Here is a 23521-nt window from a genome sequence, read left to right as displayed (position 1 = left end):
TGGGTGCGGGTGCGGGTGCGGGGATTCGGCACTTCCAAAAAACCCGGGTGCGGGGGTGCGGCAGGGGCAAAAATATAAATATATATCATGTATAGTGTATATGTATGAATGTATGGTGTATATGTATGAATGTATGGTAGTTGTTAAGGTCCATGACATTTATGCATGTTAGCACGTTCACCACAATTTTATGCCCCTAACAAATTTAAAAACTGATATGGTGATTAGGTGTATTAATTGTCACAATTATGGACATTTTAGTAATTTTTATTAGGAAAACATATTAATAATTGTGCATTTTGAATGCACAGCTAATAAGTGTGTAACTTATTTTTACACAAAATTGGCAAAATAGCTACTGGTGTCCATTAATGCATGGAACCGCCAAGTCATTTTTAAACTTCAAGGGTGTATTTTATGGTCATGTGTTAACACCTGCAGATGGCTATGGAAGTCAACACACTTATTAACTCCCTAGATTGATCCCTCTTCATGAGAAGCCTTTTGTTTTATGTTTGCAGAGGCATTGATTTTTTTAGATGTATATCTGAATGTGTGCCCAACTTGCTTTTTACCATTTTTTTATCTTATATGGTTGTCCCCAAAGATGAAAGTGATGAGTTGTGGAGCATGATTCATTGTTTTTGCCCTTGCAGGAAGGGGGGTCCGGGGGCTCCCCCCGACGCGGGTCCCGCTGCGCTGTCAGCAAGCGAGGGTCCAGGGGGGTGCCCTTGGCGCGGGGTTATAGGGGGGCAGCGCCCCCCCCCCCCCCCCCCCGCAAAAAAAAAGAATTTTTTTTTAAATTCCGCAGCCCATTTCATAGGGCAAAAAAAAATTTAAAAAAAAAATCCAAAAAAAAAATGGACAAAAATGACTCTGGGTGCGGTCAACGCACCCAGGGTCGGGTTGACCGCACCCGGTGCCACACACGCACCCGCGTTGAGTCGCGTCGACGCGGGTGCGGCACCCTGCTAGCCGAATCCCTGTGGCATAGATTACGACCATTAGAACTATAGGTGATGAGACAAGGTTGCTCCTTATTAGAGTTGGTTGCATTAAGGGTCCAATTTAAGTCCATACCTTTTTCCTTTGGTTATGGATAAAATAATGTCTTCTATCCAAATAGAAGTCCCTTGGTGTATGCTATTCACAAATAAATAGTATACTGGTTAGTCAAGATAGAAGATGTAGAGAAGCAATTAGAACATTAGAGGAGTCAGTGAGAGCAATATCATAAAAATACAAGATATGCTTGTCCAACAATGTCATAAATTTAAGTATTTAGGGTCTATATTATAATGGAATGAGGGATTTGAAAAAAATATCACTAATAGGATTAGTGATGGTTGGGTTAAGTAGAGACAAACTAGTGATGTGTTATGTGATAAAAGAGTACATCTATGATTGAAAGGATATTTTTACAAGATTGCTATAAGACCAACACTATTATATGGAGTCGATATTGGGCGACTAAGAAGAGATAAGAAGACAAAGTGCATGCTGCAAAGATGCAAATGCTAAGATGGATGTCTAGGGTTACAAGAAAAGATAAAATTAGAATTGAATATAATAGAATGCACCTAAGAGTCAGACCATAAAAGACAAAATAAGTGAATGTTGTTTAAGATGGTTAGGACATGTTGCACGAATACCTCTCACGGCTCTGTAAGAAAGGTTGTCATGGTACAAGTAGAAGGAACTAAAATAAGAGGAAAACCACACTTAAAAGGAGGCAGTTAGAGGCAAGGTTGCCAGACTAGGAAGCGGAAGCGAGAAGCGATACATTTTAAAATGTATAGGAAGTGGGAAGCGAGGAATAAAAAAAAAGCAATATAAAAATTGAATGAAAATCGAAATAGAACTCAAATAAAAGTGACTATTCTTAAATGTGATGATTTTTTAGTGTAAGAATTAAATTTATAACAAAATCTAAAAATGGTGACTGCCAATTAAGATAAAGCACATGGAAGTGAGTGAGAAGCGTGAGAGGAAATACATAAAAAACATGAAAAGTAGAGTGATAGAACATATAAGAAGAATAGATGAAGCATAGGAGAAGCGTGGGAGAATCGAGATTCTCATCAAGTTTCGAAAGCGAGGAGTATCGGGCTTCCGAAGCGAGCTTCCCACCTATCTAAGAAACTTCTGGTAACTCTGGTTAGAGGTGACATGAAGGACTATAAACTGATTGTAGCTCTAGATAGACAAGAATGGAGAAATAGGACTTGCAAAGTTGTGTGTGTATGTGTGAGTTTATCTCCTAGTTACTAAAAGCGCTACTATAAGGTGGGAATTGTGAATCCCAGGAAGTTCCCAACAAGGGAATCCTGATTCCTACCATGGGAATCTCAAATCTCATGGCTGAGTTTTTATTTTCATTAGAATTCTAATTCCCAAGTTGAGGAATTCAATTTCTCATATATATATATATATAGGAATTCTAGTTCCTCACTATTTGTAGTGTGATTTTATATAATGCAGCTAGGGTTGCAAATGGGTCGGATCCAGGAAGAGGAATTTGCAAATTTTGGCTGTCCCAAATCTGAACTGACCCGACTCCCCAATGTATTTTGGGATCCGAAACCATATCTGTTTGGATCCCTAAATGCAACCATAAGCCCCTTTTTTCTCTTGTTCGTCTCAAATAAATCTGTGCACGGATTTATATAGTATATAGAATATAAATGCACCGTGACTTTGGAATTTAGTTTTATTGTTTTCACTACAAAAAACAATTCCTTTTATTTTTTTGAATTACCATATTTAATTTGATATGTTTTTCTATATGCATGTTGGATTGTTGTGCTCCCTCTTAATTGCATATGTTTGTTCTTTGTATCTTAATATAGCAAAATCTGTTCAAAACTTCAAATTGTTGAATTTTTGAACATATGAGAAATAGCTTATCAGCCTAATTTGTATTACTTTTTGCATAGCAACTCAGTAGCTTTTATGTATCTTATATGCAACTTTATTACATTACAATTACTATATTCATACCTATATTAATATGAAAGCATTAGCAATACATAATTAGCTATATGTTGTTAGATGTTGTTTTGTTAACATATATATATAAGGAAGCGACCGTCCAACCAAAGCAAGCTCCAAAATCTACAACCAACATCGATTGGACGGCTCCCCTTCTCCAATGCTTGAGCATCTCATCGATCGGAACTCATATATTTGTTCTTTGTAATTTATTTAGTAAGAAATATGCTTTACACAAAGATTTTACACGACATATAGACATGCTTTTCGAAACGTGAAAAATCGATGTCTCACAATGTATTTAAAACTTTACAATACAAAGTATTATGGGCCGTTGATTTTTTGTGCTTTCAAAAATGCATCTAAACATAAAAAATTCATAATCCAAAACATGTCGCTCACTAAGTGAATGATAAAAATCCAATATGTAAAGTCAGATCAATGAAAAACTCGACTGTTAGAGAATGAACGCCGTCGATTATCATCGATTGTAGATCTTGGACCTTCCTTTGGTTGGACTATCCACATTTCCTATACATATAGGGAGAGAGAGAGAGAGAGCACTGGGCACTCTTGTACATTTTTTATTGTTTAAAGGTATTATATGATAGTTAATTATATTGTTAGGCTTGGTTGAAGTTTCTTAGAATTGTAATATAGGTGATAGCTAATCGTATGAAACTTTTTTGGGTATTATGGAACTTTTGAATTTGGAGGAAAATGAAAAGTCAAACACCTTTTCCAAAAAAGTAACTTTATAAATCTATCGAGGTTTACCTTTTTTACTTCAAAAAGTAATCATGCATTTTAAAAAATGTCATTCGTTTAAGGGTATTTTAGTTATTTTAATAAGGTTGAATTCATCAAATGTTAAACATAACTAGTTTAATGTTACATAAACCCTACATATATACATACATATATATGAGTAGGGTTTAAGTGTTAATGTAGTGAAATACGATTTATGTACAAATGAACCTTTTTTGCTACGCTCGATGAGGCTATGTTCAGAATAACCGATTAGAGTAGAAGATGTGTTTGAGAATGATAATAGAAATACGGTAAAAATGGAGTAAAACTCGTAAATAACATGTGTGCATAAGTAGCAAACTAAACTAAGACTAGGAGCTTAGAGCTCACTCCAGTTGTAACGGTCGTGTCTATTTGTAAATAGAATCTTACTGGGTTGTAGACTCACCCCCTTCTTTTGGTTACAACTGTAGGTTCAAGAACTGTTGTCACTCACAGGACGTAGTATCGAACTGCGACTCTGCCACATCAGAAGTATGGTTCACCTTTACTTTTTATTCTGCTTTTGTCTTTGGATTGTTATGATACTGTAAATGGATGTATAGACCTTCAATTATTAAATGGAAAAAAAAATTTATGGCATGGTTTTGAGTTGTTTTTTAGATTATTGAGTATTTTCTCTCTCAGAACTAACGTCCACGAACCCGGGCTCGAGAGGCCCCGGATCGGGTCGTTACAGGGTGTGCACCAAGTCAGTTTGGTCATTGGGCATGTTGGTGATGTCGTTGGAGTTGAGGGTGGAGAGTGAGGAGAGCAAGAAATCGGTGGTGAGTTGGGATAGGAGGAGGCAGTCATTGAGTGCACTTGTTGCTTGTAGTGTGAGAGTGGCGTTGTCCCTTATGGTTTGGTCTATGAGGGAGGAGAACCTGGTTCACTAATCCAAGGACTTCTTGACGAGGTATCAGTCGTAGCCGGAGAGGGTAGAGAGTGATTTTGGTGTAAGAGGGACTCGCAGAAGGAAGGGTTGGAGGTGAGGTTCCATGCATTGTCTGGAGTGATCGGGGCAGTGACGTCTTGTGAGAAAGAGGAGGGGAAGAAGGTGAAGAAGAGAGGGATGAAGATGAGGGTGGTGGTACGAATCATCTTCGTGTTTGGTTGGTGGTCTATGATCTTGTGTGTGTTTGCTGGTATGTATTAACGTGTGAATTTAGATAGACGAGAAGAGGACAGGCAGAGGTATTTATAGATGGTGATCTGTGACTGTTTCGCTTTATTGATAGTATCTTTATGTCTCTTTTTTATGCATGTTTGTCAACTATTCAAATGTTAAATATTCAATTCAAGGCACCTCTCTCTCTCTCTCTCTCTCTCTCTCTCTCTCTCTCTCTCTCTCTTAAAAAAGTGGGTTCTTTTACTTGATTTTTTTCTTTTTTTCTTCCTTTTCTTGGTTCTGTGATTCATATTTGTAGGTTTTTTGATGTATTTATTTGGCTTTGTGATGATCAGAGGAAGGACTATTTTGATTTTGGGTTGGAAACAACAAACTTCTCTGACCTATATGGATAGATTTCTCTCGAAAAGAATAATAGAAGTGAGTTGCTGTCTAGAGATTTTGATTTTGGGTTGGATTCATGTTTGTAGGTTTGTAGGCAAGAAAATTGCTTCTTTTTTTAGATGAAAAATGTTTCTTTTCTAGAGATTTTAGTTGGTAATGTTCTATCAATTTCGGTTGTTGTTGTTCTCCAATGATGCCATTCAGAGAATGGAACTCTTGGCTGTGAATACATTGGAGTGGAGGCTGTGTTCTGTTACCCCATTTTGTTATGTCAATTAACTTATCACAAAGTTTAATGCTAAAGCAAGGCATGCCTCAGTGTTCAGAGTCATAGATGTAAATCTTCAAAACCCATTTTTTTTGTTTCAATCATAATTACATATTCTTGGCAAGGTTTTATGGTTTTATCTTTGGGGGATTTTCTTTTCTGAACTTGTCTGCTTTCTTTTACTTTTACTTTTTCTTCATAGAGACAGTGAGTCAAAGAATTACATTTTTTTCCTGATTCAAGCTTACAGTTGCATAAGAATAAGAAGAAATTTGATGAGTGTTCTTTTTCCGTCTCTTATCCATCCAGCAGGAGGGTGTGTTTTCCTGCTATAATATCATGCAGGGGCTTGAAATTGGAACATGGAGAACTCACAAGTTTGTATTTCACCAGACCTGTCATGTGTATCCAAGTCCAGGAGCCAAGAGGAGAAAGTTATTTTCAGATGATTACATTCATGGATCCTGCATTTCTGATGAGAAGAGACCTCACTGATCAGTCCCCACAAGGGGAGTGTGGTTTTTTCCTTGCTTATTTGTATGATGTGTGGATGTGTGGCTTTGTACACCTATAATACATGTTTTCATAATAATTTCCCAACCAGATTATTTGTATGATGTGTGGGGTCCTGCTCCAATATTGAATTTTCCAACAAGGTTATTTTATTTGTATGATGTTATAATCACTTTTTAACCATTCATTTTTTATTGGATTTCTTTCTTGTACTTAGAGTTCGATAGGTAAATGAGTGGAGTCTCTACTTGTTGCTAGATCTATTAATCTTATCGTTATTGTCATGCTGCTGGTGTCCCTTTTGATGGGCTTGCATGGGATGCTTCCTGTGACTCTAAAGGCTTAAAGTTGGGGATGGGCCTATGTGATTTTGTGCATCCGTGCTTCATCTTTGCCATAAAAAAGATATAAAGGTGAATTGTGATTGGATTTGTTTGAATGTTGGGGAGTTTATCATCTTCCATGTTTTTGAAGGTTGGGCCTTGGTATCAAAAGAAGCATATGATAGAATCAAGAGCACTATTTCTGATCAAATATGGTAAGATTTATACTCGGTGAATAAAAACTTGAAACTTGATCAAGCACAAGGTCTGGTCTACAAAAAAAATATGAAAAATATGAAAAACAGGTGACTTATACTCAATAGCCTGGCGGTAGGCACGGATTGGATTAGGCACAAGACTTAATTAACACCTGGCGCACCTAATGTAAAAATGGTGCACAGGACTTAATTAACACCTGGCCTGGTTCTGGGCATGCGAGGCCTAGCCATGCAGAAACATCACACACACACACACACACACACACATAGGCGTATCTACTGCAGTGAAAAAATCAGACAGCAAACTTGTATAGATGTTTATTATTTGGTTTTGTAATATGGCAGGCATGAGCTGTCAGAGCAGAACAGGAAGCTGAGGTGGCCTACTTGGAGAAGGATAAGTAGAAGAAAATTCAGGAGAGTGTGATTGAGACTCTGAAGCAGTTTTTTGCAGAGACGTGGTTGCCCAAAGAAGTTGTGAGACCAGTACAACATAAAGATGGTGGTAGTGACAAGTTTGATGGTCATAGCCTTGGGGTTCAAGGCTGGAGGGAGGAATTCAAGCCTTTTTATCATGAAGAAGAGAATTTCTTGAGAAACACTGGGCCTTCTTGGTTTAGTGGATCCTTCTTGGTTTAGTGGATATGATCGGTGTAACATTTAAGAATCAACATGGCTGACAACTGTATAATTAGTGCATATATAAACTGGAAAATGTTGATGTTTGTTGCTCAAGGTCATTGGTTAGTGGCTTCTCACCAATTGTGAGAATCAATGACTGGATTTTGATTGACACAGTAATCACATAATGTTTCTCTCAGAAAAATGTAATAAATGCTTATTTTACTCTATTGTCAAGCAATGCAGTCACTCTTGCAGAAGAGTCCAAATTTTTATCTGTTGTTAAAAGCAAAGAAGAGCAATGCAATGGCCAAATTGTGCGTCTTATGTAAATTTCATCATTCAAAATACTAGTTGTGTGGAGACTGAAACCAGACAGATCTTCAATTGACTTCTATCATGCCTAGTCGGTGTCAGACAAGGGAAAATGCAGTCAACTTATGCATAAAGATATGCGGCGCATCTGAGAAAAATAAGTTGCAATGCTGTTTATCCATCTTCCATGTTCACATTTATTTCCTTTGAACATTTCTCAACTTTGTCATGCTGAGGAACTGGAACCAACCAATTTAAAATAAATCAACAATAATATAATTGTATTTCCTCTTAAAAATGCCCATGCTGATGGTTTTACTATGTTTATAAAGGCTCTACTATAGTAATCAGCCCACGCTGATAGGGATGCACAGTGTGAAATAGTGACCCCAAAGAGAGGTATGCTGTTTGGGGAAAAGAAAAAGTAAAAGTAAAAGAAAGCACACAAGTTCAGAAAGATGGTGATCATGAATTTGTAGAAAAAGGTGCATATACAGTCATCTTTGCTCTTTGGGACTTGACAAACTCTCAGACTCATGCTCAGAGAATGTATGAAGGGGTCTATATGCCTAACTGAGGTCAGCAATCTCAAAAAGAACGTAGTCTTGGAATAGCTAACAGGGTGGTCTCTGCAACTTTGATTTTTAAGCAAGAGAAGAACATTAAAGGTCAGGACCATGCTTTTCTTTATGTTAAGGTATCAGGCAAAGGGACTTAGATGCATCTATTCTTCCACAATATGGAACAAGTTGGGATGCTAAATTATGGTCACCGACGAGCAGGGGACTTCCGACGAGCGTCGCTGGCGAGCAGGAGGGCACAGGCAAGTGTTGCCGACAAGAAAAAAAATCTAAATTTTAGTGATCAGAATAAAACGGAACAAGACGAAGTAGCTGGGTCCGGCGAATTTGGTGAATGGGGTTCCGGCTAGCAGGGGCAGGGACCTCTAGCAAATGGGGTCTTCAGCAGGATTGGTCAGGCGAATTTGGCTTCAGCGAGGAGGGGACTCTGGCGAGCTGAGTCCAATGACTTTGCACAAGACAGGGGCCGATGGTGGTTGTCGGTGCTCAGTACCACAGCAAGAAGGGAGGAAGAGAGGGGAAAGAGAAAGAAAGGGGAGGAGAAACGAGAGAGAGAGAGGTCACCAAATGGAGAGATTAGCGGAAGAAGAAGAGGTGACGGTAGTGGTGGTGATGGTCGAGGCAACACAGATGGTAGGGTCACCAACAGAGAGCTCGCCAGAAGAGAGAGAGGCGGCAAACGAGGCAGAGGTAGAAGAAGAGGTGACGGTGGTGGTGGGGGGGTTACTCTATAATGCAGGAAACGAAAAGAGAGAGAGAAAATGAAGAGAGGGTTCATAGTAGGGGGGCCACAAGGGGGAGGTCCTGCGGGAAAGGGTATTTGTAACATTCAAAAGCTCTTCACGTCTGCTGAACTGTCTGATCTACTTAGAAGGGACTGAACATAGGGGGGGGGGGGGGGGGTTACTCTATAATGCAGGAAACGAAAAGAGAGAGAGAAAATGAAGAGAGGGTTCATAGTAGGGGGGCCACAAGGGGGAGGTCCTGCGGGAAAGGGTATTTGTAACATTCAAAAGCTCTTCACGTCTGCTGAACTGTCTGATCTACTTAGAAGGGACTGAACATATATATATATATATATATATATATATATATATATATATATATATATATATATATATATATATATATATGTTTGTGTTCGGTACTAATGAAGGTATGAGAGTATTGAGCTGGAAATCATAAGTGGAAGTTGTATCAACTCAATCTAACCACATTGATGTGTTCAACATGTTTTATTTGCTAGGGATCGGATCTTTGATCATGTTTTTTGACATAAATATACAATTTTTTGACTCATGAATTTTTTGCACATTGTGGACTGTTGAACTTTGAAGCCCTAGAAAAATCTTCTTACATGTTGCAATCATATGATTCAAACCCCGTTACATACTAAAAAATGCCATGTAGATCATATCTACAGGACCTGGTTAATAGAAAAATAACAAATATAAAAAGGATCTGATTTTTACTCAATAGTTCCATACCTTTAAGTACACACACACTATATCAACCAAAGCAATGGAACCATCCGCATGCTATATTGGCACAGAAGAATCATCAAAGTGATAAAATATACAACTTATTCTTATTAATAGCTTCATAGAAAAGAAGTAGTACCTAGTACGTAGACTAAATTATAAGCAAGGTTAGAAAGATAGAATGTCCATACAAGAAGAAAGTAGAATGAGAATACAAATAGATTAGGACAAAAGGATTACACAAAAAACTTAAGCTAGGAACTCCAATAGGAGGGGCTTTGTTAAGGAATAATTTTGGCCAGGTAGAAGGAATAGAAGAAATGCATTCTCCTCCCCCAATCCATTCAATTGTCAGGTTGGTCATTTGATCAATTGCCGTCCCTCTCCTATATGTGATTTGAAAAACATGTTCTCTAGTAAATGGACCATGTTAACCCCATATGTCCAGTTTGATCTACTGGAAAATGCATGGAGAGGCAAGACTCCACTCTTTGATATGGTGTGTGCGCGTGTACACACACACAGAGATCAAAGCAAGAAGATGAACTCTAGAAGAGAGTGTTGAAAATATGTACCATATTTTATTTTATATTTGTGCTACCCCAATTTTGTATATACTATTGTTTATGGGAGTAATTCTGTACTTTTTCTCCTTGTATTATGTCAAATATAGGATGGCAATTTATTACATGTACTGTTAGGCCGTGGGGGTAGATGCCTTTTATTGTTATATTATTTCCTTTCTCAAGCTAATGAAGTTTCTAGCTTCTCATTCTTTGTTGCTTCTTCTTCTTCATACTTTTCATGGTCGATTGAGATCCAATGTGGTATCAGAGCCATTTATGGAGGAGAGAAGAAGCATCTGATCATCTCAGTCAAGGAGCGACTTGATCCTGGTCTTGGGTTGTGTGCCTCTACAGACAGGTGTTTAGTTCTTCCATCTGTCTTGGAGATTGAATAGGGTTTGATTTTAGGAGTTTATATATATATATATATATATATATATATATATATATATATATATATATATATATATATATATATATATATTGGGGTGCTCTGGGAGCACCTACTCCCACCTAATAGAAGCTTTAATTTTTCAAATTTATTTATTTTTTTGTCGATCAGGCACCATAGATATGATCTCCATGCATTTTTTTTTTGGTAAAAAAACAGGTTTTGGATCATGTAATTGTGACTTATATATAGGTCTTTTCGGATCTACAAAGATTGATGGCCCACAATGTACCAAAATTGATGACCTAAAAAACTTTTTTTTTGTATTCAAAAAACATGATCATGATTCTTATCAAAATGAACTATGCTGAACACATCTATAAACTCAACAATCAGCACATAAGCACAACGCATACAAGAAAAAGGCATATCTCTATCTATGGCGGCATCAACTAATTACACGGCCAGCAGTTTTAATCTGATTGTTTCTAAACTGACAAAAAATACAAATGAACCAAAGTGATGGCTCCCTTCATCTGCTGCTCCTACTTGAGGTTCAGAATTCTAGTTATTGGAACAACTGTGTCCCAGATCCATCAAGAATATGAACACCCTGTGAGTGAAGTTTTCACATCGACTCATGTCAAATTGTCAATCCACAGACATAGCCAGATACAATCATGTCAAGCCACCAAATTAACAGAGTGAAGTTGGAACAAAAAGATCTAATGCTGAATTTCAAGAGGCCTAAAGCCTATCAACAAGAAAAATTAACCCAATATTTCTTTGATTACGTAGCAAATTATGGTGAAGAAGAAAAAGCCCAAAAAAGACAAAATGAGTAAAAATCTAATTTGTAGATTAATTCAAACAAGTACCGATCAGAAAATGGAAATAAAAGAAGAATACCCTAGCCTTAGCAGTCTGTTCCTGGCCTGACTGAAGAAGCTGAGCCAAGTTTCTCCTCATCACCTTCAATTGTTCCTGTCTTTTGTTCCTCAACAACCTCATCCTCGACGAGGCAAGCTTCAGAGACGTCTTGCTACTCAAAACCAACAAGGAAAATAAATTAAAATCACAAATCACAGCACTATTTACCAAAAAACTCACAATTAAGAAGACAAACACAATTAAAAAACGATGCCAACATCATATTCTTAGAAAACAAAGCATACCCACATCATAAACCGACATAGCAACATCATATTTTGTCGAGACTAACAACACCCACAACATAAATCGATTAGAAGTTTTCTGGATTACAAATAAAAAGCCACAACAACCGCACGATGTTCCCATCAGAAAACATAAAAAAAAAATACAGCAAAGAGATCGGAATCTTACCATTTCCCCGCGTTGAAACTCTTCTTGAACAACTTGTGGCTAGACATCTCGGAATTATTCGATCACCAATCGGAGAAAAGGGGAGAAGCTAAGATCAAAACGGGAGAATTGGGTATATCACGTTTTTGCATAGAGAGAAAGAGAGATTCCTTTATGGTTTCTCTCTGGTCAAACCAGAAACTGAGGAAGATACCGTGTGGGGAATCGCTCTAAGGAATGGAGCAGTGATGCTTCATCTATCCATTTTGTCCATACGTACGGACGCGGATTGGGATTTTTAGTCCTACTAAAAAATCTCTCGGAAAGAAGTAACTCCTCCCACCTTTGCAACTTGGAAGAAATCGCAAGAGACGCGTAAAAATCGCAATCCTTACCCCCGTCTCTCTCTCTCTCTCTCTCTCTCTCTCCATTGGACGGGTATGTTGTCAATGATCGGGTTGGACTTGGGTCAACCAAGTGCCGTGTCCGGCTAACTAAAAGGTCCGATCTGCTTTGGGGATTTATGAAGTACAGTACATTTATTAGATATCCAAAACCGAACACATGTCAATTCAGACCTTGAATCTTGAATCACATCCACTATGGGCTCTTCCTATCCATATTTATCTTGAATTTTGATATGGTATATTGGATTTGGTATCCAGATTCAAACTTTTTGTGCGAGTTAGAACATCAACATATTGTCTGCTTTCATAAACTGATTTTTGGGATGTCACTAGGTGAATTTGGGTTGGATACATGCACTTGGACCTGTCCGCAAAGCCCCACCATAGCCAACCGGATAGCTAATCGGATCATGGATGTATTTCTTAATACTTGAGTTTCAGGCTGAGCAGCAAAAGCTTGGCCTGTTTATAAGTTAACACATGGATCATATAGGAGGTGTGATCCGATTAGTTATATACGTTTTGGAGCCTCCCCACAGTATTCGGGTCCAACTTTGATCAGATTGGATCCGGATACGCCTACAACTTTCCATAATGTCACCTGTTCACATCAGTACGATTACTGTATCAATCATGTGGATGGAACAGAGAGAATTTCTATGCAGCTACGAGCACCCAACCTGTAGGCCAGTCTCGTTAAATGATGGCAGCTCTCTCTCCCTCTCTCGTATATTTATATTTATATAAATTTATTAAAAGAATGTTCTATCTTTCTCTTACATATTTATATTTGTATAAATATATTAATACAAATATTTAGATAAATATAAGAGAGAGATCGTGGGAAACAAATGAGATTGGTTTGCAAGCCAGTAAATCTCCCATATTGCTGATCATTGAGTTTTTCATGGAACCCTATATGTATAGGCATGTATATATGATGGATCGAAAATGGATGTGCGTGAGAATGATGTATACAGCCTGCTTCAGGTGGGGTTTTGCTCTCACTAGTATGATCTTTCTCGTGAGTAAGCCCCCTCTCAATTTAAACAAGAGAGATAACCATGATAGGGATTTACCCCTCCTAGGTAGTTGATAACCCAACATAAAGGTAGGCAATCGTTTTACGTTATGAGCTTACTATTATCGGTGGTTTCACCCATTGGAGAGAGAGTGGGCTCACCTCTCTCCCTAACGAGTGAGACTCTCCGTAAAACATGGCCACAGAGGTCATGTATGACCAACATCTCTCACTTGGCCATATGGAACTAATAATGATACAGGATTTTACCTTCTACTATTAGAGTACTTCACTTGCATCAGCATTCCTTGAATGAGTTATATTCTTTAGTTTCTCATTCAGGCATATGTCTTTGTTAGACATATCTTAATCTCATACAGGATACATGTTTCAAGACCATTTTCTCTTATATGCCCTTTATTAAAGGATCAACAATCATATTAGATAGCTGAATTTGATTTTATTCTTTTCAATTATATATTTACTTTTATAATTATCTGCTTCACTCTTCATAAGAGTGATGGCAGCCTGATTATCATAATAAATTTGGACTGGCCCGTTTGTTATATCCTGCTTCAAATCATTAATAAAGTGACTTATCCAAATGACAAATATGGCAGTTGCATTGTATGCAATATATTCAGCTTCTTGAGTATACTGAGCTACGAAGCCTTGTTTCTTACAAGACTCGAAAATTGATCTTCCTTCAAGAAGGAAAACATATGAATAAGTGGATTTACTGTCATATGTGTTGCTTGCAAAGTCAGCATCAGAATAGCCAGTTATTTCTAAAGAATCAGCTTGAAAACATAACTTCAAGTTTATAGTTTTTTTTAATTATCAAAATATTTTTTTATTGCTTGCAAGTGTAGCCAACCAGGATTACTTTGGTAGTGACTAACGAGGTTGTGCATAGCATAGCATACATCAAGCTTTCAACGGCTTGTGCATAAGGGACTATAGCTTTTCTTGTCTATCACAAGGACTATTATTCTTACTCAATATGACACATTTTACCATGTATTCTAATAGGCTTGATGTAAGGTCCATAATATTGTTTGAAATAAAATATGTATTGATGTGCTTTAGTGACGAAAATTTCTTGTGTGATTGCAAGAATTTCTTGTAAGTTATGTGTACTAGACTATACAAGACCTTAAATCACGTAAGTGCAATGTTTGAGATAAAAGAGCATAATTTTGGATGAGTTAAGTCCTAAAAATTTCAAGGTAAGTTTATAATATATATATTTAGTTTATCCCCGAATTTGGGACCCAAACAAAGAAAAAACCTCGTTATTTTATGTGAATTACTGAGGATTGCGTAACGATAGAACGAGAGTCAAACAAGAGCAATTTTTGTAAGAGATGAAAACATTTCTTGAGATAAGCTTTAAAAAGCTAAATTGTAATTGGGAATTTAAAATAAAAATATATGTCATGATATATTTTGATCTTAATTAACGAATTAAATAATTTTTTGTAAAATCATTTTTGAGATGGTTAGGCAAGGGGTCGACCAAGCCCTTGGTCGACCACTTTTGGTCTTTATGGGACGTTGGAGGCCATGAAGACCAGCTGGTCAAGTTGATCAGCTGAAGCTATGGCATTTTCGTGAGAGGATGGAGCGAGTTCCAAAGGGTGGAACACGATTGGCCCTACCCATTTGCATGCCCCCATGATGACGCACACGGCATCATTAAGAGGGTGGGGCGCCCCTCCAAGCATTAGCATGGGCTGCGCCCCATGAGACTTTCAAAATTTCCCTCCTAGCTCTTTTCAAGAGAGAGTAATGATGAGGAGGGATGAGATTGCATGGGGCGGCATCCCCATGGCACTCTTCTAATTTTTTGGGGGTTTTTTTGAATTCTAAGGGGACGAGTGGGGAAATTGGGCAGCTATGGGGGGGGGGGGGGGCGTGTTTGACCCCAGCCATTGGATCTCTCAAGGAGATCATGGCCCTTCATTCCTAATGCAAGGCATATTTAGCCTTTTGAGAAAGAAGAGGGAGCCAAAAGTGGCGACTTTTGGGCTCTCCTTTCTCTTCTCTCTTCCTCATCCTCATCTCTCTCTCTCTCTCTCTCTCTCTCTCTCTCTCTCTCTCTCTCTAATGGTGGGGTGTGGCTTAGCCACCTCTTGCGTGGATCCCTTGCAACTAAGCCTCACCTTCAACCGAAGCAAGGTGAAACTTCAACTCATGTTTCTTTGTTTCTCTTGGGAAAAATGTACGTAGTATGGACAGGAAGTCATGGGGTCGATGCATCTATGAATGTGTGACTCATGGTGGATTAGCTACCATAGTTGGTGTTATGGTGGTCGAGAACCCTCCTTTTTGTTCATGGAACAAGAGGAGCTCAAAACTACCAACTTTAAGGCTTTGTTTCATTTCATTTTCGTTCTAAGAAAAAAAAATCTCTATACAATGTGTAGCTTGCCTTGTGCTTTCTAGTTTGTAGTTATTTTTGGTTGGGAAGCATCTTGGGCTAGTTTTCGGTTGTTTCTATTTCATAAAAAAAAAATGTTGCCATGTTTTCTTTTATTTCATGCATAAAAATGCAGCTTCTTTTGCCACTCTTGTGACTTCAAAAATTTGTTTGAGCCTTTCCCTCATTGTTCTTTTAATCAAACTGGATTTCTCGGTCTTGTTGGGTGTCCCTAGCCTCTCTCGCCGCCATAGGGATGGCTGGGCTCCCTATGAAGGTTAAGGTGCTGGACTGGGCTCGGTTGCAGCCCAGTCCAACCGAGGTAGCCTCATGGTTGTCGGTCTCCCATGCAAGTCGTAGGGCCTCTTGGCTCTTCTTTTTCTTTCTTTTTTTTTTTTTTTGTACAGCTTGGTTCTGTGCAGGGATGGGTGGTTTGGTTCTTGTTGGGACAAACCCAACCAGGTGCACCCTAGACAGAGCCAGGCTTGGTCAGGTGCACCCGATTCTTTGGAGTTCTATGTGACGCACGGCAAGTTGTCGGGTGCTGGCAGCACCCGGGTAGTCTTGCCGGCCCCGGGCTGGGCTGTAGGCCCTCTTCAATCTGACGAAACCTGGTCTGAGTAGGCTTAGACCAGGGGGTCTATCAGACCGCAGGTCTGGTCCAAAGGACCAGACCATCGTCTTAGCTCCTTAGCCGTGGCATTTTGGTGGGCATCGGGCGCCAACCGCACCCGGGTAACCCCATTTTTGGGCCTCTGCCCTATGCCAGCCCACCTGGTTTGGACCAAGGGTTCAGACCGGTGTTCGTCAGGCCTGCATGGTCTGGTCTAGAGGACAAGACCCATGCATTTTTTTCTTTGGTCGTTGGCCCCTGAGCAACAGGGGGCTGCTGGGTGTTAGCCGCACCCAAGCACCCTGTCGTTCGGGTGTCATTTTGTTGGCTGCCACCCATGTCAACCCCCTGGTCTGACCATGAGGCTCGGACCAGGGTCTTGAATCAATTTGGGGGTCTGGTCCAAAGAACCAGACCGCAACCCATTGGGTTGCTTTGGTCGATTTGAGGAACCGGGTGATGGCGCACCCCGGGCGACCTCACTGAGCATTCGAGTGTGCTCCCTGAACCCTGTGGCACACTAGGCTGAACCCAGTGGTCTGGTGCAGCCACCACGACAACACGTTAAGTGTTTTAAGAAAAAAAAAAGAGATCCACATGTATATATATAGTAAAGCGAAAAGAGTTCGCGATTAAGCGTTGCATCGAACCTAGAGCTGGATTTTTTTTTGGTGGTTTCAGGTTCACTGTCCGACAACCCTATTTAGTCACATGGCAGTATAATTGGTGTACATCCAGAGTGGCCCTCGGGACCACATTTGGTGTTTCGAGCATTTTGGCACCCCGTGTCTTGATTTTGGTGCATTTGGGTGAGCGAATGAGGGGCGAACCTATACAGATTTTTTGTGGGCTCTTCGTTGTCCTGTTTTAGATGAACTCGAGGTGTGACTTTAGCAAGCGGTGCAATGTCATCAATCCGTAAGATTTTTCCACCGATTAAGGTTTTTGTCATTTTATCAAAAATCACCATTTGGCGTCGATTGTCTCCCCGTAGTATGGCAACCATACCGGGGTAGTGCTAATGTAATTCCCATGCGTATGCGAATGTTCAAAATTCATCCAACACTGTTAGAGATGTGATAACGTAGATCCCTACTGTGAATCATCATATTTTGTAACTTGTCGATAGGATGCTTGTATCAGCTCGTATATTGGGAAAATTTGATAATTGTTAACTGTCGTTGTGTTCAAAGTCAATAGATGAACTTTGAGTTACACACCTCCTAAAAATATGGAACGACACACATAGGTTACATGTTTTGTTTTTCCTTGATAGGAATGTGATATGAGTGAGTCTGGCACAATTTACGTGGAAATGCTAATTTTATTCACATACGTGCGATAAATCTTGCACTTGCACATCATATCACCTGTGTACGTCAGTATGAGTGTTTTTTTTCGTGATTTAGTATACTTATGCTTTCAGTATATGCTTGCCACTTGTCACTTGTTGAGTTATACTCTCATGGAATTTTTTATGAAATTAGGCCTCTGTTGTGTTATTAGTGCAATAAACTTGAGTTTTGTGACGTTGGCTTCACTCGTGCATGTAGCACAACTTGACACCTGTACCATTAGGTATGTACCTCGAGAGGTACGCCTTGCTCTATACTTGAGGCATAGATGAGTGCACGAAGTGCACATTATACATGAAATGTAAAGAATGACAAAACTTGAACACCTTAGGCTATAATAGTACACTATTGTGACTCAGTTGGAGCCCTTGGGAAGTAGCCCATATTGTGAGTGAGCTCACTATGACTATACCCTAGAATGAAAAGAAAGTAATAATATGGTGTTATATCGTCATCATCGACGATGTACTCTTCTATAGCCGTGTGAGGATGAGCACGTGAATGGGCAGGCTAAGTCCTCGTTTGCGTACCCCGTGGGAACCATGAGGAATAAATACCTCAAAAGGAGGTATGACTTGATAAATGAGCCTAAGAAAGATAAACTTGTCGTGCCCCATTCACAAAATGGTTCACCTTAGGGAGGGTGGATGGTACAATCATGAGTGACAGGTCATTACTACGACACGTGTTTAGGAGTTGAGGCATCCTTTGACCTCCAGTCATTCAGAGTTAGGAAGGTCGAGGTGATCTTTTATGATACCTCACTACTGCAGTATTATGGATTGCAATCCTTAACCTATGCGTGGTTTTCTCTCAGTTGTGGTTGCCCGCATAAGGTTTACTCGGTCTGTCACATCCCTGGTTACCATATTTGAACTTGAATAACAGACGCCGGGTGCATGTCTCACAAAATGTGAGGTTCCTTCGTGTACCCGAAGGAGTAATCAGAAGAACATAAATACTAACCAAACACAACTGACTTACTTACTTAGCTCTTTACTTGTTTGGCTCCTTACTTGCTCAGTTCTTTACTTGTTGTTCTCGTCCCTTTGTTGTTCCTAGTTACTCATATATAATTGCTAGCATAGTTCTTGCTTTACTGTTACAACTTGTTGCACTTATGATTAATGTTGTTATCTAATTTTGTATCACGTGCACTTCCCTGACACATGCACATATTATTATTGTTACATGTTTCCTGTTACGTGCTTTTTCCTTTGAGATAATGAATAAATAATGTTGTTGATCTTTCACTACCTTGCAAGAGTTCTGACCCTATTTTATGGAGGTGCAGGTGATGAGTAGACGCAGTTGCATTACAATGGAGCACGACTCGAAGGCTTGGGGACCCACACTTAGCTGCAGATTCTGGTCCCCTTTTGGGTTTTGGGGGTGTTAAGGGGATTTTTCCTTATTTTGAGAGACATAGAAATTGTTGTTAATTGTCTCATTTTGTAATTGAACACTTTGGGTTGTACATTTTGGACTTAATCATGCATATTTTCACTTACTATGGCCCACTCAGACTTACGACCTTTTTTTTCTGTTACTCCCCCTTCTCTTTGATTTCCGCTGTTGTCATAAAATCCATTTCAAAAAAAAATCCTCAAAAATCAAAGAATTTTTCCAAGATCGGGGTTTGGGGCATCACAAAGATTGGTATCAGAGCAGCTTTAAGTGTGGTCTAAGACTTCAGCATGCATCGTCCACCACACTATAAGTATATTCTATTTAGTAATTTCTATTATTTTTGTTGTTGACTATCATATTTAGTATAAGTATGTATACTTAGAAACATGATTTGATAGATGTCATTGGATCCGAGACATGAAAGGGTTTTTGATGCCCTACATGGGTTGATTCAAGGCGTTGAAGCAATGGATAGAGATGTTCAGCAGATAGTGCGGAATGCACAAGTGCTTGCACATCCAACACCTTCGTGTGAGAGATGTGCAATGTATCACGTGCGACAAATTTGCCCTCGTGAGTTGAGTGATTGTCCCTATTGTGGTCTTAGGGGACATATAGAAGAAGAATGTCAGACAAAGCTCTGAGACGAGCTCTGGAGAAGTAACACTGATGATATGAAAGATGTGACATCAGTCACTGGACCAGAAGTGGTAGAAGTGGATAGCCAGGATGGAGATAGGGATGGTTCGTCGAACTCTCCTTAGTATTCACCGGAATCATATCCATATGCGTTATCCTCAAAATTTGTGCTAGAACCACTTGTGTTGATGGAAGTTCAAGAAATATCAGATTCACCTTTGTCGACTCCTGTACCTCCTTCGCGTGTCAGGCCACGACGGTGTAGAAGTCAGAAGGATTACCGAGACATTTACACTAGTAGGTCATGATGATGATGTTTCCATTACGAACATTTTGTGGAAACACTGGGTCAGTGTTCTGTTTTGTTTGGCCTATGCGAATTGTGGTGTTTTGTAACCCTGTCTTTGATGAAGGGTATTTTTTTCATGTAATATGTGAACTCTTATATTGCTAGAATGAAATCTTGCTTTTGAGTAATCAAATTATTGCTTATATGGTGTTTTCTTGTTTTAAGATGGCATAAAGAACGAGATGCGATGAGCTGATGGCGTCTCTTAACAACCTGGTGGAGGTTGTTGGGCGTCAGGCCGAGACCATGTGCACCCTGGTTGAGCATGTTCAGCAGGCCAATCAAGGGTAGGAGACTGCAGCTCCAGTTCCAGTTCCTGTTACTGTTGTCCCATACAAGCAGTTTATGAGCATGAACCCTCCATCCTTTGATGGAAGATCGAATCCCGAGGCAGCAGAAGACTGAATACGAGAGATTGAACAAATTTTTCGTGTCTTGCAAGTAAGCGAGGACTGAAAGGTCAATTTTGGGACGTACGATCTTCGGAAGGATGAGGAAAGGTGGTGGGCGACCACTTGGGAGATTAAGTTCGAGAATCAGCCCGTTACGTGGGAACAGTTCATGGTGGTCTTCTATGCCACGTATTTCCCAGCCCATGAGAAGAGAAGAAAGATGCAAGAGTTTTTGGATTTACAGCAAGAAAACTCTACCTGGGCAGAGTACGTCACTCATTTTCGCAGCCTTGAGCGTTACTGTCCTAATTTGTATGCTACTGAGAAGGAGAGAGCGATAAAATTCACTCGAGGATTGAAGCCAACACTTCGTACCAAGGTGTATACCCGTGCACCTACAACCGTCGATGAGGCTCTTGAGACAACCTCACTTTTTAAACAAGATTGGTCAGAATCCCAGAGGATCCAACCTTTCAGAAATCAACAGCATCAACAAGGCCAAAAGAGTTAGCCTAAAAAAAGACAGTTTCAGAAGAATCCCAGTGGGAAGAAGTTCCACCCACCGACGAAGAAGAACAGGTTTCACAATGACAACAACAACCAGCAGTGGCAACACCAGTTTCGACAACCTCAGCAGCAGCCTCTAAGGCTGATTACAGCAGCTCCAGGATGTCCAAAGTGTCACATCGACCATCCGGGTCGACCTTACCCTCATAATACGGGCGGATGTTTATATTGTGGCAAGATGGGCCACCATATCAAAGGTTGTCGAAAGAAGTAGTCTGATGCTCAAAAGAGAAGTGCTCCAGGGACATCGCAGCAAGTACTTCAGAGACAGCCTCAGCAGCAGCATCAGACACATCAACCAAGGGAAGAGAACTAGAAGTCGATTGCAGGTCATGCCTACGCATCTATAGTAGAGCAAGTGACCAAAGGAGAGTTGGTCCAAGGTACTATTTCAGTTGCTGGTCAAGCAGCTTTTACGTTATTTGATTACGATACTTCTCATTCTTTCATATTTGCCAAATTTGCTAGAACTTTGCTTTTGATCATTAAACCTTTGAATTACCCGTTGGAGGTTCGTACTCCAACTGGTGATCAGTCGTTGTGTGTCTCTTACATTCCGAGCATCAAGGTGTCAGTGGCAGGGCAGAACTTGCCAGCTGATGTAATCCTGCTAGACATGACTGAGTCCGATGTCATTCCAGGCATGGATTGGTTGTTTGAGTATCATATTCAGGTTTTCTGTAGAGAAGGTAAGGTAGTTTTGTTTCAGCCTGATCATCCTATTTTAGAGATCAAGCTTCCTCGACCGTTGCGAGGTAGCCATTTGATTTCTTCTATTAAAGCTTAGAAGTATTTGCGAAATGAGGAAACTGCGTTCCAGGTTAGTATTACCCCAGTTGAGCCTGAGATAGTTTCGATTGAGGATTTGGATATAGTTCAAAAGTTCTCTGATGTGTTTCCAGAGGAACTACCCGGATTGCCACCGAAGCACGAGATCAAGTTTGTGGCTAGTCTGGTGTGGAGCCAGAAGTTGGTAGAAGATTTTGTGTCTTAGAAGCCTTTTTCGGATGGTAGTGGATCGCTTCGATTGTCTGGTCTGACGATTCGTTCAGAGTTTCTGCCTAGAATTATCAAAGCCCAGAGGCTTGACACCCAGTGTGGTAAGTATTTAGCTTTGGTGGAGCAAGAAGGTTCATCTTTAATCATAGCAGATGATGGTGGAATTCGTATGAATGGTCAACTTTGGGTTCCAGGTAAGCCTGAGTTGAAGAAAGAAATTCTAGACGAAGCTCACATGTCAAGGTATATTGTTCATTCTGGCGGAACAAAGATGTTCAAGGATTTACAGAGAAAGTATTGGTGGAACGGTATGAAGCGTGATATAGCATCGTATGTTTCAAGGTGCTTGACTTGCCAGCAAATCAAGCTTAAACACCAGTGTCCTGTTGGTTATATGCAGAGGATCGAGATTCTCCAGTGGAAGTGGGAGGACATCACGATGGACTTTGTGGTTGGTCTACCACGAACGAGGCGTAAGCATGATGCTATATGGGTTGTTGTGGATAGACTTACCAAGTCTTCTCACTTCTTGCCTATCTGAATCAGCCAGTCTCTTGAGCCTAGCCGATTTGTATATCGGAGAGATCGTGCGATTACATGACATACCTAAGTCAATTATTTTTTATCATGATCCCAGGTTCACTTCGTGACTGTGGGGTCAATTACAGTCAGCTTTGGGAACAAGGTTGAAGTTTAGTACAACTTTTCATCCTCAGACCGATGGACAATCAAAGAGGATGATTGAGACGCTTGAGGACATGTTGCGAGCTTGTGTTCTCGATTGGAAGGGTGAATGTGATTCACACTTGTGCTTAGTTGAGTTTGCATATAATAATAGTTATCACGCTAGTATCGGGATGGCTCCGTACGAAGCACTGTATGGGAGACCTTGTCGATCACCATCGTATTGAAACGATATCAGTGATAGGTCCAGCGAAGCACCGATTGTTCTTCAGCACTACACTCAGCAAGTGCAGAAGATTCGAGAATGTTTAAAGGCAGTGCAAGATAGATAGAAGAGTTATGCTGATAAAAGACAGTGAGAGTTATCTTTCGAAGTTGGTGATATGGACTTTGCCAGAGTCTCACTGACAAAAAGTGTGTTTCGTTTCGGTAAGAAAGGGAAGTTGAGTCCTAGATATGTGGGACCATTCAAGATTTTAAAAAGGATCAGTGAAGTGGCATGTTGTGTTGAGTTACCTCAGAAGTATGCTCATATTAACAATGTTTTTCATGTGTCGATGTTAAGGAAGTACAATCCTGACCCATCACACATTATCCGGTATGAGGACGTGGTAGTTCAAGAAAATCTAACAATGACAGACCAATCTATTGAGATTGTTGATCGATGAGATCAAGTTTTGTGTACTAAGACTGTTCTGTTGGCAACACCATGGCATTAAAGAATGCACTTGGGCGCCAGAAGCAAGTATGAGGGAGAAATACCCTGA

At 39.9% G+C, this 23521-nt stretch overlaps 1 protein-coding gene across 4 annotated transcripts in view; it reads right to left on the bottom strand.

Annotated features, from left to right (window-relative positions):
* LOC149828671 (uncharacterized) overlaps positions 1-12208 on the bottom strand; it is a 67412-nt gene extending 55204 nt beyond the window's left edge. For 3 of the 4 annotated variants that reach the window (XM_090017677.1, XM_090017675.1, XM_090017678.1), the window contains exons 1-2: positions 11918-12208; positions 11483-11615 (exon numbers count right to left, since the gene is read on the bottom strand). In XM_090017677.1, coding sequence (XP_089873803.1) covers positions 11483-11615; positions 11918-11964 — 180 coding nt within the window. In that variant the 5' untranslated portion in view covers positions 11965-12208. The remainder of the gene's footprint in view (positions 1-11482; positions 11616-11917) is intronic. The other variant, XM_090017676.1, reaches the window with a different exon arrangement.
* Positions 12209-23521: the final 11313 nt, after the last annotated feature.

This window comes from Nuphar pumila, chromosome 9 (assembly GCF_984573655.1).
Source record: "Nuphar pumila chromosome 9, dmNupPumi1.hap1.1, whole genome shotgun sequence".
In the NCBI taxonomy this organism is placed as follows: domain Eukaryota; kingdom Viridiplantae; phylum Streptophyta; class Magnoliopsida; order Nymphaeales; family Nymphaeaceae; genus Nuphar; species Nuphar pumila.
Note: the sequence above shows the minus strand (reverse complement) of the source record. Positions and strands in the feature narration are given on the sequence as shown.